At 48.2% G+C, this 17,485-nt stretch overlaps 2 protein-coding genes across 2 annotated transcripts in view; one reads left to right on the top strand and one right to left on the bottom strand.

Moving 5' to 3' along the window:
* OGFOD3 (2-oxoglutarate and iron-dependent oxygenase domain containing 3) overlaps positions 1 to 10,031 on the bottom strand; it is a 32,881-nt gene extending 22,850 nt beyond the window's left edge. The window contains exons 1-6 of the mRNA XM_006869618.1: positions 9,958 to 10,031; positions 8,158 to 8,375; positions 6,745 to 6,820; positions 5,793 to 5,835; positions 1,260 to 1,324; positions 657 to 713 (exon numbers count right to left, since the gene is read on the bottom strand). Coding sequence (XP_006869680.1) covers positions 657 to 713; positions 1,260 to 1,324; positions 5,793 to 5,835; positions 6,745 to 6,820; positions 8,158 to 8,375; positions 9,958 to 10,031 — 533 coding nt within the window. The remainder of the gene's footprint in view (positions 1 to 656; positions 714 to 1,259; positions 1,325 to 5,792; positions 5,836 to 6,744; positions 6,821 to 8,157; positions 8,376 to 9,957) is intronic.
* Positions 10,032 to 13,062: 3,031 nt separating this feature from the next.
* HEXDC (hexosaminidase (glycosyl hydrolase family 20, catalytic domain) containing) overlaps positions 13,063 to 17,485 on the top strand; it is a 12,792-nt gene continuing 8,369 nt past the window's right edge. The window contains exons 1-2 of the mRNA XM_006869617.1: positions 13,063 to 13,146; positions 16,057 to 16,166. Of these exons, the coding sequence (XP_006869679.1) occupies positions 13,063 to 13,146; positions 16,057 to 16,166 (194 nt within the window). The remainder of the gene's footprint in view (positions 13,147 to 16,056; positions 16,167 to 17,485) is intronic.

The raw sequence follows: 17,485 nt of genomic DNA, 5'->3' as shown, positions 1-17,485 counted from the left end.
ACACATGTGCATACACACACCACACCAGCAGGCATGCATGTACACACTCACGCATGTCCACAGGTACACATACACACATGTACACACATGTGCACTCGCACACCTGTACGCACTCACACGTCAGCAGGCACACATACACACATGCACACACACGCACATGCTCTCGCACACACAAGCAGTGAAGCTGACCAGACCGGGATGAGATGGGTGAGCCGGACTTGTGAGCTGTTCACACAGGGGAAGCTGGGTCGGGGTGCCCGGTGAGCCCACTCTGTAGTACTCCTCACAACCACCTGAATCCACGGCTCCACAACAGCGTACAAGGACCCATGGCTGGGGCCCCATCACCCACTTCTCCTCCAGCCAGGTCTTTCTAAATGGTTGTTTTTTAAAGAAGATAATTGCCACGGCCAATGTATGTCACCCCATAAGCCAGGGCAGAAGAGCCGTTGTGTTCCCCTCCAAGCTGGATACGCACCCAGGTGCCCACAGATCCAAGTCCCAGACTCCACAGGCATCTTCAGAGAGCTGGCTGGCTAGAGGCACGCCCTCATCACCTCAGGTTCATATGCTGTCTAGGGGGCTGACTACTGCGAGCCCACAGGGACCTCCCTCCACCCACAACCTGCAACCTGCAACCCACGCCGCCTTCTCACCGGTACAGCTGGAAGTCCTCTTCCGAGAAGACAGTTTGTATTTTATCACCAAAGTACCTGTGGAAAAATAAGTCTTAACAAATACGATACTTTATTCAGCTTTTCCTTATTAGCTCTAAATCCAGTCTTTCCTTCAGATAACAGGCGGTTCTCGTTAAGTGCCGCTGAGTCGGTTCCAACCCATAGTGACCCTGTATAGGGTTTCTGAGGAGCAGCTGGTGAGCTTGAACTCAAAGTCTCTAAAAATCAGCTTGTCCTTTTTATCTGACAGCTATTCTGTTTCTATAACAACACCTATGTATAAAAAGTTAGACGAAAAGAGAAGGGAAGGAGACTAGCATCGTTTCCCTAGGAGGCGGAGGGCACCGTTTACCAGGAAGGGGGCAATCCCGCTGTGTTCTCAGTCCCTGAGGAGACTCATAGACCGCCCTCTGCAGGCTCCCATTCTCCTGCCCTGATGCCCAGGGTCTGTGAGCAGGCTTCACCAAGGTCCCCAGGGCAGGGGGACACATCCCAGCACTCGACATTCCCTCTTACTATAGCAAAGCTCACGTCCTAATCTACCTGCAACAGGTGTTGACAGCAGCCCGCCCCAGCTCTCACCTGTACAGGTTCACGAAGTGCTTTCCCACGGAGAGGGCCCCCGAGTGCAGGTCCAGAATGGACGCCTGGAAGAAGGGCACCGTGAGTGAGACGGTAGCAGCCTGGTCCCTGCCACCTCCCCGACACTTCCCACCAATGGGCCTCTGTCCTTCCCTGTGGCCTAGCAACCCTCTCATTTGCATCGTGATAAAAACTCACAGCAAACAAGAGACAAAGGGAATGTCTTGATTCTACCAGAGTCTGCAGTGAGCATCACACTGAATGTGAAACCATTACAATTCAGGGAAAACGCAGACTGCTCATCACCAAGCTGTTTGTCATCAAGGTTATTCAAAATCACAAAGAAGCCCTCATCAGAGAAGTAAGGACAAGAGCCACAAAGAGAGGTATAAGAATTTGACAGGAGAAAGAAAATTGTCATTATTCACAGATCACAGGAAACCTGGAAGAATCCACAGATAAAGTATTAGGGTGAATAGGAGAGTTCGGCCAAGTGGCCAGTGACAACATCAACATTGAAAAGCTGTCAGAATCCCATACACCACCAGCAAATGGCAAAACTATAATTTAATAATGAGAAAAACTTTATGGAGGTAAAAAGGTGACCTGAATCCATACATTAAAAATTCTTACCAGAAAGATAATCTCCAGGATTTATCATAGTAAAACTATACTTTAAAAGTGTAGGAAAAACTCAGCATGTGGAGGAGAAAAGATGAAGACACTGATTAGATCACCAAAGTCCAGCTGGTCTCCAGTTTCTCTAGCAACATTATGTGAAGTACAAGATAGGATAGTGGGGCAACATAAGCAAAGAAGCCAGAATTTTCTCTCTGCCAAAGGTCCTTCAAGTGAACAGTTCTGAATCCGCAGGAACTCAAGTCCTTCTTGAGGAAACTACTAAAGGAGGAGTAAGTTCATCTGCAACCCACGTCTGGTAAAGGTTCGGCAGAAGGACTGGCAGATGTCGCACGGTCCGTATTTGTTTTCTGTTTGTAGCTAAGATCAAACCAAGAATAGGAAAATACGTAGAACACAAACATGTTCAAAAAAAGTAGAAACAACGCAACTAAAAAAATATGGTCAAAGCAAGAGGGGGACCAGAAAAGCTGGAGTAAAGATTATTGAGTGTACTACTGGGTTTCAAGGTCAGCAGTTCAAGGCCACAGCCACTCCGTGGGAAAAAGATGAGGCCGTCTGCTTCCATGAACATGGACACCCTGAGGAACCCTCTCTAGGACTGCTGAAAAGACAAGACTCGTTCAGGATGTTTGACGGTTAGGATAGCTGCAGTGAAGATACAAGTAGCAGCTCCAGCTCTGAAGAGAGTGAAGAAGAAGTTGCTCCTTTGCCTTCTAATCTCCCAATTATCAACAACAACCCAGACGGTAAATCTGGTACGGCTACCCGCGAGAGTGTGGGATGGATGGATGGGGTGCAAGATGAGATGCCTATTACTCTAAAACAAAATGTTTCTGCAGCATATCATGTTCAAGAAGTTACTCATCAAACTCCAAGAAGGCAAGCATTTTGGCCAGACTTCAGGTGACGGGTAGGCCTCCAACAAAGAAAGCTAACGTTCTTCAGAAACAGCCTTTAGTTGCTAAATTAGCAGCCTATGCTCGGTGTCAAGCTACCTTGCAAAATCAAAGACAAAAGCAGCGGTGTCCACGGGAGGTGTCACCTGGATAACTACATCAATAGCAATAGCTTTGTAGCCACTTTGGTTACCTGTTTTAAACCTGCACCTATGGGAACCTGCTGGGGTGGTAGCTCAGAAAATGTGAGAGTAGCAGTTTCTAATACAGACTACAGCTTACCTACCAAAGTCTTCTGGATTGCTGGAATTGTAAAGCTAGCAGGTGACAACAATAAACAGTAATTTACTGGGGAATGCCAATGATGTTGGTAACCTTTTATAAGAAAACTTTTTTTTTTAAGCACTACCAAATAAATAATATATTACGACAATAGGGCACGGGTTGGCATACTTATTCTGTAAAGGGTCAGAGAGGAAATATTTTCAGCCTTAAAGACCATATGTTATATGAACTCTGTCAAAACTAAATTGTACCGTTGTATGGTGAAAGCAGCTGTAGCGATACATAAATGAACGGTGTGCCTATAGTCCCATAATTTGGCCAGATTTGGCCTGGTGGTTAGAGTAGTAGGGAAATGTTTCAAATAGTAATAAAAAGTTGAGGTACTGAAAAAAGTGATAATGTCCATGATACCAAGAATAAACAAGTGTTGATAATTTCCTATAAAAAAACAAAACAAAGAAAAACACTATAATTTAAGAAATCCTATCACTATTACAAGGAGCTCTGGTAGCGTAGTGGTTATGAATCGGGCTGCACACTGCAGGGTCAGCAGTTTGAAACTACCAGCTGTTCCGTGGGAGAAAGATGAGGATTTCTGCTCCCGTAAGGATTTACAGCCTCAGAAACCCTATACAGGGTCGCTATGGGTCGGAACCGACTCCACGGCACATAACAACAACATCACTATTACAGGAATTAAAGGAGCTCTGGTAGGTAGTGGGTTACGCGTTGGGCTGCCAGCCGCAAAATCAGCAGTTTGAATCCACCAGCTGCTCTGTGAGAATAAGATGAGGTTTTCAGCTCCCATAAAGATTTTCAGCCTCGGAAACCCCACACAGGGTCACTATGAGTCAGAACCAACTTCACAGCACATCACCACTACAGAAATAAAAATTAAACAAAATACACCTTACCAAAAATGTTCACGTCCTTTACAGAGAAAAGCATGAACTTTCTGAATAAATGGGCTCTGGTTAGTGAAGATGCAGAACACGTTCGGGGCTGTCAGAGTCTGGTTTCTCCCTGTGTTGGCTGTAGATACAGCACAATTCCAATGCTAACAGGGCATTCTGTGGGACGCACACACTTACTCTACATTTATATGATAACACAAAGGGCCAAAAGAGCCCACAGGATTCTGGGGAAAAATGAACAATGTGTGGGGATAGGCCTAGCAAAAATGAGAACTTATCATAACGCAATGGCAGGTAAGGCAGGTGAGAGGAGGGAGAAATGAACCAGAGACAAACACGGAGCCTAGAAGCAGAGCCCACACAATGGAAAGGACAGACCCTTCCTTAAATGGTTTTGAGAAAACAGATGGTTTAAGTGAGACTGGAACTCTATCTCATTCTAGATACAAAAATCACCTGACAAAAAGCGGACGTATCCACTGAGATGCCAAAAGCGCAAACTGGAGAGGAGAGGTCAGAGACTCAAAGTCTCTCAAGTGTTGGGAGCTTCTGGTCATCATCAGGAGCAATCAAAAGAGTAAGACAAGGCCCAGGGTGGGAGGAGATGCTTTAACACACACAACCAACAAAGGTCAGAACCTAAAAGAACTGCTTAAAAGCAACATAAACCGCAATCTGAGAAACAGGCAAAGAATATCTCACCAAAATCAGAAGCAGGATGGCCACCAAGCTTGGGGAAGCCGGTCCAACTCAAGGCAACACAGGAAAAACACACCAGATCTAAAGGTAGCCGGCGCTCATGCCCACCAGATGGGGTGAAGCATCAGCAACACATTCTCTGCAGCTGAGTGTCTGGACCCAAGTTGGGTTTCATAAAGGTGAGTGAACGCAGGGGCATCTAAGCTGGCCGATTCAGCACAAGGTGACACCAGAAACAAGGTTGAGCCAAGTGCTGAAGACAGGTCTGCATTTAGGAGGTTTTAAGGCGCTCTGGTAGCAGACTGATAACTTCACAGTCAGCAGTTTGAAACTACCAGCCATTCCACGGGAGAAAAATATGGCTTTCTGCTCCTGTAAAGATTTCCAGCCTCAGAAGCCCTAAGCAGGGTCGCTATGAGTCAGAACGGACTCCATGGCACATAACCACCACCACCACATAAATATCCCCCTGGACTGAACCCAACTGAAATAAAAGACGCTGGGTTTTCAGAACTCAAGAGAAGTTCAGGTTCCGAATAAATGCAGTCATGAAGAGAATCAGAAATACAAGGGACTTCTAAAAGTTCATGAAAAAATGGAATGAAAAGATAATAGAATTTTCCCACATAGTTTGTGAAGCCCCTTCATACTTTCTGAACTTGTAGTGAAGTTTATAATCAGTCTCCTCAGAAGCTTCCAGGGTGTGGGTGGCTTGGATCCATGAGGTGGCTAGAACTTGGACGTAATCCCTGAGGGATGAGAGCACCTCACCACACAGCTCCATTGGCAGTGTGTGACCAAAGGCAGGACAAGCAGACCAGACAGACCTCTCCCTGTCCCGGGACTGCATACTGAATACAAACGGGACCTGGACCAGCTGGCTGTGAAGGGCCCAGAAGCAGCTTAGCACTTCTAAGGGTCTTCCTAGGAGGACACTTTTCTTCCTACTGAGGCCTTGAGGGTCCGAGTCACTGGGGTCAGTGCTGCGGTAAAGGCCGTGGGGGATGATGGGGCAGAGCCTGCTCCTCTATGTCCCTCCCCTCAACATGAGTGCAGAGCTGAGCGAGAAAAGGAAGGAAGGAAGTAGATACACTCACCCCACCGTCGGATCCTCCCAGGGACAAGCCCTTCTCGGCTATGCTGCAGGGAGAGAGGTCACATCAGAACGGAGGTGTCGCTTGTGGTGCATCGAGGCAAGCCTCAGTCAGCACAGTTAACATGTAGGTACCTGCTGGCCTAAGGTCATGACACGAGCACATGTTCACAACAGAGGACTCAACATTCACATGTGCTGTGGTTCAGAGAAAACGGGCCTCAATGTCTCCCAGAGAGCCCTCGGGTGGCTCTGTGATGCTGGCCTCCTGGCTCTCACACGCTGCCTGAGGAGGACATGTCAGCTACCTGGTCCCCGTGCGGTGAAGACACCTGGGGCTGACCGCTGGGACATGACAGGACCCTCCACACCTCAGCAAAAAGGTGCCCCGGGGACGGCCAGATTCCCCACTTACATGGGCACAGTCATAACAGAAACAGAAACTTTCCTGATGGGTCTCCACACAATACCAGGTGGAGGACACATGTTGGCCCTGAGCCTGTGCCTCGAGCCACATGTGAGTTCCTATAAGATCCTGCTCTAAACCGGTGCCAGCACTTTCTCCCAACTGTCCAGCTGAGTGTGGCCCAGACAGTAAAAGGTCGGTGGCCTTCTATGGAGATGGAATTGTGGAACAGTGTCCACCAGTTCAGGGAGCATGGCACCCTTGGGCGACACATGCTTGAGCCCCAAGGGCCAATGAGGATGCTATTGTCCTCAACTTCTCCCCTGGAGAGAGGTCAGGCCTCCAGAAGTTTCTGTCAGCAACTGCATCACTCAAGGCAGCAGCCTTCCCCCTGGAAATCGGGAGTTTCATCTTTTCCTTTGGAAGCTCACAAGGAAATCTAGTCTCATTTTAAGCAAATGACAAAATAATCTGGGTAGTGATTCTGTTTCCCTAGCCCTTTCCTGCCCTTTGTTTCTTTCCAGGGCTCTCCAAGGCAGAGTCCCGTTACCTGCGGACCCGGGCCGCTTCCTCCCCGGTGATGACCATGTCCGAGACACCACGGCCACACTTCCTGGGGGTGCATCCTGGGGAGAGACAATGCCAGGTGAGCCAACCGATCCCTAAAGCTGGAGGTAGGGACAAGCCCACGTCAGGAAGGCAGCAGAGTTGTGTGGACTCAAGGAGTCCAGTGATGGACCGTTGCGGTATGAACAAGGGCCTGTGGTACCAGGGAGAGCCAGTAGGATCCGACTGAGGCACGAGGGCTACTACAAGCTGAACACACAGGTCACTAATCAAACGCTAAGTTCACACAAATGGCAGCCATAGTTTGCACACACCTTTAACCATACAGATGAAGACGTTCTAGAAGCTTTGGCACACCCCCAGCCCTCAAATGGCATGGTGGCATCGAGATGGAAGGACAGTGATGCTCCTGAACCATCACAAACTGCAGTCTGTCACTCACAGGTCCACCCATAACTTAACTATCACTGAGTCACTGCCCTTCCCCGGCCTGGAACAGGGACAGCCTATCCCACACTGAACAAGGGTGGAGATGGGTCACCTTCTGACTGCTGGAAAACTCTAAGGCCCAATCCTGTGTTCTTGTACTTGCAGTGACCCACACTCCTCCTTCCAGGTCACTGAATAATCCTAACACTATGTACATCACAACTACTCCCCCTGTGGAAAAGTCTGGCATTATGGTCTTGGTTCAAGTCCGAAGCATCAATTAAGAAACAAAATCCAACTGGACTTTTAAAAAGTCAGGCAGGGTTTTCTAAAGTGAAGAGGTGTTGAGGTCGTGGGGTTGTTCCGAGAAACAGAAGACAGCGCCACGCCCTTCTCTGACAGAGCAGATCTCTACAGGGTAGCAAACTTCAGCACCCTGGAGAGCGGCCAGCGGTGGTCAGTCACCTTCTGTGGCCTTGAAATCCAAAGGGGCAGCACCGCTGTGCAACCAGGCCCAGGCCTGGGGAAGCCCCTATGGACAGGCCTACACATAGGGTTAGGAACACCTGCACCTCCCACTAGGTCAGCGCTTTTTGGTGGTCAGCCTGAGCTGTGTACAGCCTTGTACCTTATAAAGGTGTACTTACAGGGAAGGCTTCGGCTTCCCTGGGACAGCAGCGCCATCTAGTGGCTATGTTGGGTAGTGTACACTAGGCACCCTCACAGAGGAGAAAGGTCACCTGTAAGCCATCCTCTTTCCCCCCGACACACACACACATACATACAGATACACACATTGAGACACACAGACAGACATAAACTGACACTCAGGCACATAGATATGTAGACAGGTACACACAGAAGCACACGCTCACACACCCCACACACCCAGGCTGTTGCAGCCCACTGTCTCCTTCCATCTTCCTGTGCTGCCCCTCTGGATCTCAGGGACCTGTTGTCACCATACCTTCAAACCTGCGGTGGCTGTCATAATCCTCAGAGCAGGGCACCTCAATGAACCTGCCCAGCAGGACCTCACTGCGGTGGGCAAGGGCCTCAGTGACGCCGTCATCACCCCCCATATGGCTCCAGACCAGGAGCACGCCCAGTGCGGCGCAGGCCCCCAGCACAGCGGTCTTCAGCCTCCTCCTCAGGGCCTCCTGCTGGACCCGGTCCTTCTTGGTGCTGAGGACGACACGGGCACAGCCGTTACCCCTGAGTTATGGTGCTGACGACACCAAGGTACCAGGTAGACCTGCATCCTGATTCTCATTAGTGCTGGGCTCTTACCAGACCTCTTGTCGCGGCCATACCCCCAGCACAGGTGTGCACATACGCCCCATATGTGTAGGACACACACAGAGCCAGGGCCAGAGAGGAAATCAGGTCTTTCTCTTCACCGTCCCCCAGTTCCCAGGGCAGGGCTCCAGGGTACCCATGCACTGTGATTTGTGGGGTGGTGGGCTACAGCAATGTATGCTCTATACATTTTCAGAGTAGTTCAGTCCCCAGCTCTGGTCCTCTAGACCTTGAGGGGGCCCAGCCCAGGGCCTGCTCCAGCAGCCTCTTCATGCTCCCAAAAGCAAAAACTAAACCCACTGCCACCAAGTCGATTCTGACTCATACTGACCCTATCTAGGGTTTCCAAGACTAAACATTTACAGGAACAGACTGCTTCACCCTTCTATGGAGCCACTGGTGGGTTTGAACTGCCGACCTTGCAGTTATCAGTCCAGCGCTTATCCTAGAGCCACCAAATCTGAACTGGAGTCCTTCTGTTCACAACAGGGGTGACCTTGTTTCTGAACAGGTTGGCTGGGAGCTAAGCATCACCCCAGTAGGCAGGAGAGCTGAGTAGACAATGGAGGACTCCGCCTGGCTAGGGGAGGGAAAGATGAGGGGCCTGCGGTGTGGCACCCGTAACTGCCCTCCTCAATCATTCCTCCAAAAGGGACGGACCTGTTAACAACGATGAGTCCACTTCACAACAGAGGACCCCACGATTGGCTAGCATGTGAACAGACCAAAGAAGCCATGTCCAGACCAATCGTTCAGAGCCTCCAGGAAGGGTCCGTCAAGTTCCCTACCTTTCCGTGTGTCTATCTGCATCTGGGTTGGACTCACGAAGGCCAAGCCTATAATAGGGCACGCCCACCAGAAACACCCCACTGCAAGCCTACACTGTCTATTCAAACACGCCCTAGCCATGCCCCTTGTGTGTACTGTGATTCCCACTCAAAGCGATCCTGCATAGGGTTTCCGAGGCTGTAAATCTTTACAGGGGCAGAAAGCCTCATCTTTCTCCCGCGGAACGGCTGGTAATTTCGAACTACTGACCTTGAGGTTATCAGCCCGACTCTTAACCTCTATGCTACCAGAACAAGCTCGCCCTTCCAGTCATGGCCACGCCCACATAGCTGCTCTGGCCCGTCATTTCCGGCCAGACCCCGCCTCGGCCCAACCCCTCCTCTAAAGGCCACGCCCACTCCTTTCTGGACCTTGCCACACCTACACCGCTGCACCGCCTTGCCACTCCCACTCAGGTTACACCCACCCAAGACCACTACCAAAGGGCTGCACCATTTCGTCCCTCCCAGAAAGGCTATGTCCCCTCAAGACCACGCCCATATCACTGCATGGCCTCGCCTCTCTAGGTCAGGCCCCTCCCCTCAAGACCACACCCCTCTCTGCTAGTCCCGCCCCCGCGCCCCACGCAGGCCCCGCCCTCTACCACTGCAGCACAAGCCTTCCTAGTGCTCGCCGCCACCTGCTCTGTCGCCGCCGCTCCGCTGCCCCGCTTCCCTCGGGCACTTTGGGTGCACCCCTCCGCTGGGGCGCCATCGGGCCAGGTGTTGGACTTGGGGACCGAGCGCCGTGAGAGGTGGCGCGCAAGGCGGGCGCGGTGCGGGGATGTGAGAGCGACAAGCTCGGCTGTCGCTCAGGGACTGGCGGCCAGGCCCGAGCAATCGGCGGCCGAGAGGCAGGGCGGGGCGGGGGCGGGGCCTCTGCGCTGGTCTCTAGGCCTGCAGGTGGCTGCGGACCTCGGGCACCACTGGCCTGGCTCTTCCCAGCAGCCCTGGGCCGCCTTAAGGCTCCAGCCACTGACAGTGGGAGCACCAGCTCTGACCATGGTCAGCTCAGTGCTCGGAGCTCTGACCAGCTGACCTTCCTGCTGCTCTGTGCATGACCCATCAGTCTACCAGAACCTTTCCCTGGTCCAGAGTCTTAAGATTCTTAGTGAAGGAGTTCCAAATCCTGGCGGATGAAGTCTGGTCAGGTAAAGGAGTGATAGACTGAAATAAAGATCTACTTAGCAATTCTGTAACTGCAGAAATAAGTGCCGAATCACATACCCCTCAGAGACCCCTTGGCAAGCAAACTTCCAGAACTGCCAGTTAGTCTGGGAAAACAAGGGGACAGTACACCCAAATCCTCCAAATAATTTAACGTCTGTTTAGCTCACGCAGGAGGGAATCAAAGTAAGGGATTGGCACATCCATGAGGAAATTGATGACCGACTCCCTCTTTCTTTTTCCGTAGACAGATGTACAGGAACATGTGTTGGTAAGAATTCTGAATGTTATCTGTTGCAGGTAAGATGTAGACATTCTCTTTTTATGTCAGTATTAATTGAAGGCTTTCTCTCTGAATGTGAGGAGGAGCCAGGGAGGTGCACACCAGACCACTGTGGATTTCTCAGCTCAGAGTTGCTTCTTTAAAATTGATTCCCAGGGAAATAGCTTTAGGTTGTAAGATTATGAAACAGTGGTGTTTTAAAAGCACCCGTTTCTCAGAATTAATTTTTCAAAACATTCAGCCGCCCCTCAACTGTTAACATAGGTGATTATTGTCTTGAGACTGCGTAGTTGAGATTGCCTTTTATGTAATTTCTTTTGAAAACTTAAAATGGAAGCATCTAGTTTAGTGTTTTGCTGCTGAACGAAATCCACCAGGCACTTTGAGAGAAAAGACTTAGCGATCTGCTTACATCAAGATTTCTGCCTGGGAAACCCTGTGGGGCAAGTCTCCTGTCTTCTGTGGGGTTACTATGGTCTGCATTGAGTCAACAGCTCATAACAACAACAACAACCATTCCATAGGATTCTGAGTGGTGCAGAGGGCTTGTGCTCAATACCAACCTGAAAGTTGGCAGGTTGAGCCTTCCCAGTGGCATCACAATCTACTTCCATGAAGATTACAGCCAAGGAAACCCCGCGGAGCAGTTCTACTACGTAACATGTGGGAGGGGGGGAGCCCTGAGTTGGACCCAACTTGACAGCGGTGGGCCTGGGTTTTTCTGTTTCCTGTGTTAGGGATATCTTAAAGTCATCTGGTATGGCACTGCAGGCTCAGCACTGGACCAATAACTGCCACATTGGCAGTTCAAACCCACCAGCTGCTCCTCAGTAACCCCATACAGGGTCTCTATGAGTCGGAACCGAGCCCACAGTACTTAACAACAACAAGGTCATCTGAGCTTCCTTACACAGAATGGTGGTGATGGTGGTGTGCCGTGGAGTCGGTTCCGACTCATAGCGACTCTTACAGGGTTTCTGAGGCTGTAAATCTTTACGGGAGCAGAAAGCCTCATCTTTCTCCTGGGGAACGGCTGGTAGATTTGAACTGCTGACTGTGAGATTAGCAGCCTGACTCGTAACCACTCTGCTAACAGAGTTCCTATACACAGAATGAGTAGATTAAATGATTGAACTGAAAAGATGGCTAATGCACAGAGATTTTTTTTTTTTTCCTTTACAGAAAAAGGTTAAGATTGTCCTGTTTCTCAGCTGTTGTATTATCATCCCGGTATTTCCTTCCGTTTAATGTAAACATCAGTCAACTCTGACGTTACTTATGGTTCATCCATGTTATAAATTACTGTTGTCTGATTTGAAATCCTAGATACTTTTCTCTGACCTAAAAGTAAATCATGCAATTCCTCCACCCACCACATAAACAAGCTGATCTGAGCACTAGAAATGCAAGTTAATTATAATGTTATCCAAAATGAAAAACAATCAATTTTCTACAGAAAAAAGTCATGGGGCTTGGAACTGTGACTATTTTCACTGACAGAGTTTATATAGTTTAAGTGGATCTTGAAAACAAAAATTAATTTGCCATCATTTGTGTTATTAAACATTATAGCTCTCTCAGAAGAGAATCATTGTTCTATTTTAAGGGCAACTCATCATTAAATGGCATGTTGTTAAGCGCTATGGAGTCGGTTCTGACTCATAGCGACCCTGTATAGGGTTTCTGAGGCTGTAAATCTTTACGGGAACACAAAGTCTCATCTTTCTCCTATGGAGCAGCTTCCAGACTCGAACCTTTGACCCTGTGGTTCACAGTCCAGTGCTTATTGTATGGAGCCACCATGCTTCCATTAAACGGCATGTTGTTGTTGTCAGGTGCTGTCGAGTCAGAACCGACTCATAGCAACCCCATGCACAGCAGAACAAAACAATGTCCGATCCTGGGCCAACCTCACTACCGCAGCCACACTTGACGCCATCAATGATGTCACCTGGCTGATCCATCTCATTGGGGGTCTTCCTCTTTTTCTCTGACCCTCCATCTTACCCAACATGACATCCTTCTCCAGTGACTGTTCCCTCCTGACAATATGTCCAAAATAAAACGGCATAGGTCCCTATATTTGTGCATGCAAAGAGACTTCCTGATTCATTATCATTTTAGTAAAATTAGTTTCCTCCTGGTTTATGAAACCAAACTAGCCAGTATCAGAACTGAAACAAAAAGTGGTAGGGGAAAGAAACTTCTGCCCCTGTTAATAACTCTGAATTTCTCCACCAGGAGGAAGTGCCCAGACAAGACGTTCCTAGGATAGGAGTTCCCAGACAACACTGAAATGTCAGGCTCCTCACCCTTTAAGATGCGTGTAGTTCATCTGGACCTAAAAGGAGCACCACCAAGAGTCTCATACCTCTCGGAGGTAAGGGTCCCCTGGCCCTCGAGAGAATCATCTCTTGCCTTGGATTCAGGCGTTGAAGTTTTTGAACAGTATTCTGTAGAAATGCATGCTTAGGGTGCAGCCTTGGAATTATAAGTTGGTAAAAGATGGGAGCAGGAGCATACGATTTTAATTTCCCCAAATTCATTCAGTAAAACAGTGCCACCTGAGTATGAAAATGAAAAGAAAAAAAAAAGCCTACAACCTCCTCAACAAGACTAGGTTCTGGAGTGTGTTCATGAATTCCTCATGAATACAAGTGGGCGGTGGCAAACCACAGGCAGTAGAACACCCATGTTTCCACAGCTTTTCCAGAGGCAGTAGAAAAAAGAGAAAGGGAAATTCCAACAGTGCAAAGATCACAGCAGAAGAAGATAGTCCCGAAAACAAAGGCTTCCTCTCAGAAAGAAGATGGGGAAAGGTTTCAGAGGCTCAATTGAAGGAGAGCACAAAAAGATACTGGGAAGAGAATCCACATGGAACTGGGCAGTAAGGGGAGAGAAATTTCCGATCCTGGGGAAAGGGAGGCAGAGAGAGCAGATATAAAGGGTTACAGTTATAAAGGCGTCTACACAGTTGCTTATTTGTAATGTTGCATGGCAACAATGTAAAAGTTGCTTATTTGTAATGTTGCATTGCAACAATGTAAAAATCCGCTGTGGGGCTGGCCCATCTCCCAAATATAAGGTCATGTTCTTAAAAATACCAGAGAAGCATTTCATTTTTAAATGAGTGACCATAAAGGATTATAGTTAAGCTCCAACAAAGAGTTTCATCAAAATGAAAGAACTAAAAGACCTCGAAAAAGTAGAATTCTCTGCATAACACTAACAGGAATGGCGACCACAGAGCAGTTAAAACAGCCCCACAGCATTTCAAAATGAGATCAAAGGTTTGAGGAAAGTCAATAGAACAGCAGTGAAAAAGCACAAATGGGAAGCAGAAAATCTCAGGAATGGGATCCCTAAACAGCAGAAGGATGTGAAAAACTTGCTGATGGAATTTAGGAATCATTTATAAATAAAAAGAAACATTTTTCAGAAATGAAGATTAAACTAAAAAAAGCACAAAAGTGAATACAACCTGTGGAAAGTACAGTATTGTGAAATAAATAACTAAAAGAAAAAGAAAAAAACACCAAGCTTGAAAACAAAACAAAACTAGATGAGAAATTGACAGCTATTAAAGCTATTCATGGAGACCTGGTGTGGCGCTAATGTGTCAGTCTGCAAAGTTGTTTGAACTGCAAGGTTGGTGGTTCAAGCTCACCAGCTACTCTTTGGAAACCCTATACAGGGTTGCTATGGGTCAGAAACGACACAACGGCACTTCACAAAGCTTAGGCATTACCAGAGTCCTGCTAGACAACAGAGCTCTCCAGGCGCTGAGACAGCTGCAGTTCCTCAGCTCTTGGTGACCGCTCCCACCTGGGCTCCCTCGTGTGCCCGGAGTCGTGTGCCAGCTAGAAATGCCTGCTGTTCAGCACCCTTTCAGCATGGTAGTCTCAGGCCCAAAGGATTGGGACATCTCAACACACACGTGTCACTTCACCACTTACTAGTCATACAGAAAGTCCCAAAGTCAGCCCTGGTGTGATGCTGTAGGATTAGCCCTGGACTGCTAACCACAGGGTCGGCAGTTCAAACCTACCAGCTGCTCCTTAGAAACCCAATGCAGGGTTGCTGTGAGTTTTAACTGACTCAAGAGCTCTCAACAACAAGGTACTCCTAGATCCAAGCTCCAGCCTTTGATGGGAGAAGTTTTACAAAGCACTGTGAGGTAACACCACCCCCAAAGCAATGGTGCAGAACACGTGCTTAGAAACTTCCATTCAAATGGACCTTTCTCGCGTTCTCTTCCTTTCTTCGCCATCGTGTGAGTGCGGCTATGTTCCATCTTCACTGTCTTCTCGTAAGTATTTCAGGAGCCAGAGATTCCTGGCCGAGAAACAAAAACAGAATCATCCCACTCCCCAGTGGATGTGAATGAAAACTGGTTATAAAATCAAATACAACTCCAAGAGAAGACCGGGGAGAAGAGCCATGCTGGGTCTCTAAGGAGTCGCACACGTCATGACACAACACATGATATCCTAGCACTCTACCATAGCAAGTTCGATTTTGCCAAGATTTGATCAACTGAACATGTTTTACAAAACTTCTGGTTTCTTCCTTTATTTTTATGCTTCTGCTTTTAAAGAGGTTGGCTAATAAATATGTGGGCATCCTGGTATGGCACTGTTGGTGAATGCGCTAGACTGCAAAGTCATTTGAACTGCAAGGTCGGCGATACAAGCTTACCAGCTGCTCCTCGGAAACCCTATACAGGGTCACTATGGATCGGAACTGACTTGACAGCACTTAACAACAACAACAATAAATATGTGAGACCTTTGGTTTGGAAAAAAAACCAGAAAGCCTTCTCTAAAATAAAAGATTGCTTGAATATACACCTTAAAAGCACATACCACAAACCTAGGAAACTAGAAATATATACACCATCACGCCCTCTACTAAACATATCAAACTTAGAAGATGAAAAAATATTGGGTCTCCAGGAAAAAGACCTAAAAGACATTTGTACAAGAAGCAACATTCCATGACAGGAGATGATGGAGTAACGTTTAAAATAGTAAAAAAAAAAAAAAAGAAAGAAAGCTCTCTTGCCCCAGGTACAAGTATATAGATAGGAAAAGCAGGGGAAAGACAAACCAAAGTGTTCACTGCCATGTTGGAATCATCGATGGCTCTCGTAGTCTCTTCACTGTTTTATTTTTCTTCCTCCAATGCCATGCATCTCTGTACACTAAAGAGAACATCTCCACTTGGTGTCTGCAGCTGTTTGCCTTCCAGTGGTCCCTGCTTCATTATGCCCTCCTTTGTTCCTTCCCAGATTTTTCCTCTGTTCCATGCTCTGGGTGCAAACGCCCTTCTTATTGAGTATGAAGACATGTTTCCCTACGAGGGCCACCTAAAGCTGCTGAGGGCCAAGCACGCGTACAGGTATCTACAAGACAATCTCCTCCTTACAGAGAACCAAGTGAGGATTCGTGTTATGGGCGGGCAGGGCAGTGAGGATCCAATAACGCTGGGAACATTTCCTTTTCTGTCTGCAGTTATGAGGGGGCTTCAAAAAGTTCATGGGGGAAATTACATTGTTTCCCCCAGAAAACTTTTGAAGCCCCCTTAGACAGTTTGTTGTTTTGTTTTTTAAGTAATACTAAAACATGTTTAATGATGAAAATTTGGAAAAGTATGAAAAAGAAAATCAGCTTTGGTAATGATCCTACCACGAAGCAAAGCTGCGATCCGTGTTTGAGGGAGCCCTTTCCAGTGTTTCTCACCTGTACGTAGGAAGTGTGTGGGCAGTGCTTAGACAGTGACCACAGGCATGGCCGGGCAGCTGGTCGTTAAGGCCACAGTCAGGCTCTTCAGCCAGGAAAGTGACAAAAGGAGAGAAGATCTTACATCAGTAAAGTTGTGGTGCACGCCCCTAGTTTTAACATCACGTGACTGTCTCCATGTAAATCTGCAGCAATAGCTTTTTTTAAAAGGACCAGCACGAGGTCAGTTTGTATGAAGTGGACTTTAAAGACACCCCAAATGTCCAACTTTCCTAAAGTGCTCTGTTGAAAATTTTTAGTGTTGTCGAATCGGTTCTGACTCTTAGTAACCCTGTCTTGAGGTTTCTAAGGAGTGGCTGGTGAGTTTGAACAGCCAACCTTGTGGTTAGCAGTCCTGCGCTGATGCTACAGTGCCACACCAGGACTTACCACTCCATAATCCCTGACGTCAACCGCTCCTCCTCCCCTCGGTCCTCTCCCCCACATCCCAGGGTTCCACAGTTCAACTGCAACAGCACACAGAACTCACGGCCCTCAAGAAAGTGGCTCGCACAGTGGTGGGGGGCAAGTCCCTAGTCCAGTGTTCAGATTGTCCTCACACACGCCAAATCAGGCTGTTGACCCACAAACTGTGGAATCTGGTCCGGGCCACTGGCTCGAGAACCAGAGGTCAGACGGAGGCGAGCTCATGTAGTCCAGCAAAGGGATGCAGCGCCCACTCACCTCACCAGATGGCTCACGGTACACCCAGCAAGAGGACAAAACTGACCTAGTGCCTGGTCTTAACCGTCACAACTCACAGTTGACCCAGATCATCCTGTCAGCATTTCCCCTCCTCCTCTGACCCAGACCCATCAGGAAAAAGTCAGTTAGTGGGAGGGACAAAGCCATGGCTGGAAAAGACATTAAATGGTTCACTGCGCAGCAAAGTCAATAACCAGAAGTAAAATGGGGAAGGCCTGACTGGGAGGACTCTGA

The sequence above is a fragment of the Chrysochloris asiatica genome, unplaced genomic scaffold, assembly GCF_000296735.1.
Source record: "Chrysochloris asiatica unplaced genomic scaffold, ChrAsi1.0 scaffold00132, whole genome shotgun sequence".
Lineage (NCBI taxonomy): Eukaryota > Metazoa > Chordata > Mammalia > Afrosoricida > Chrysochloridae > Chrysochloris > Chrysochloris asiatica.
Note: the sequence above shows the minus strand (reverse complement) of the source record. Positions and strands in the feature narration are given on the sequence as shown.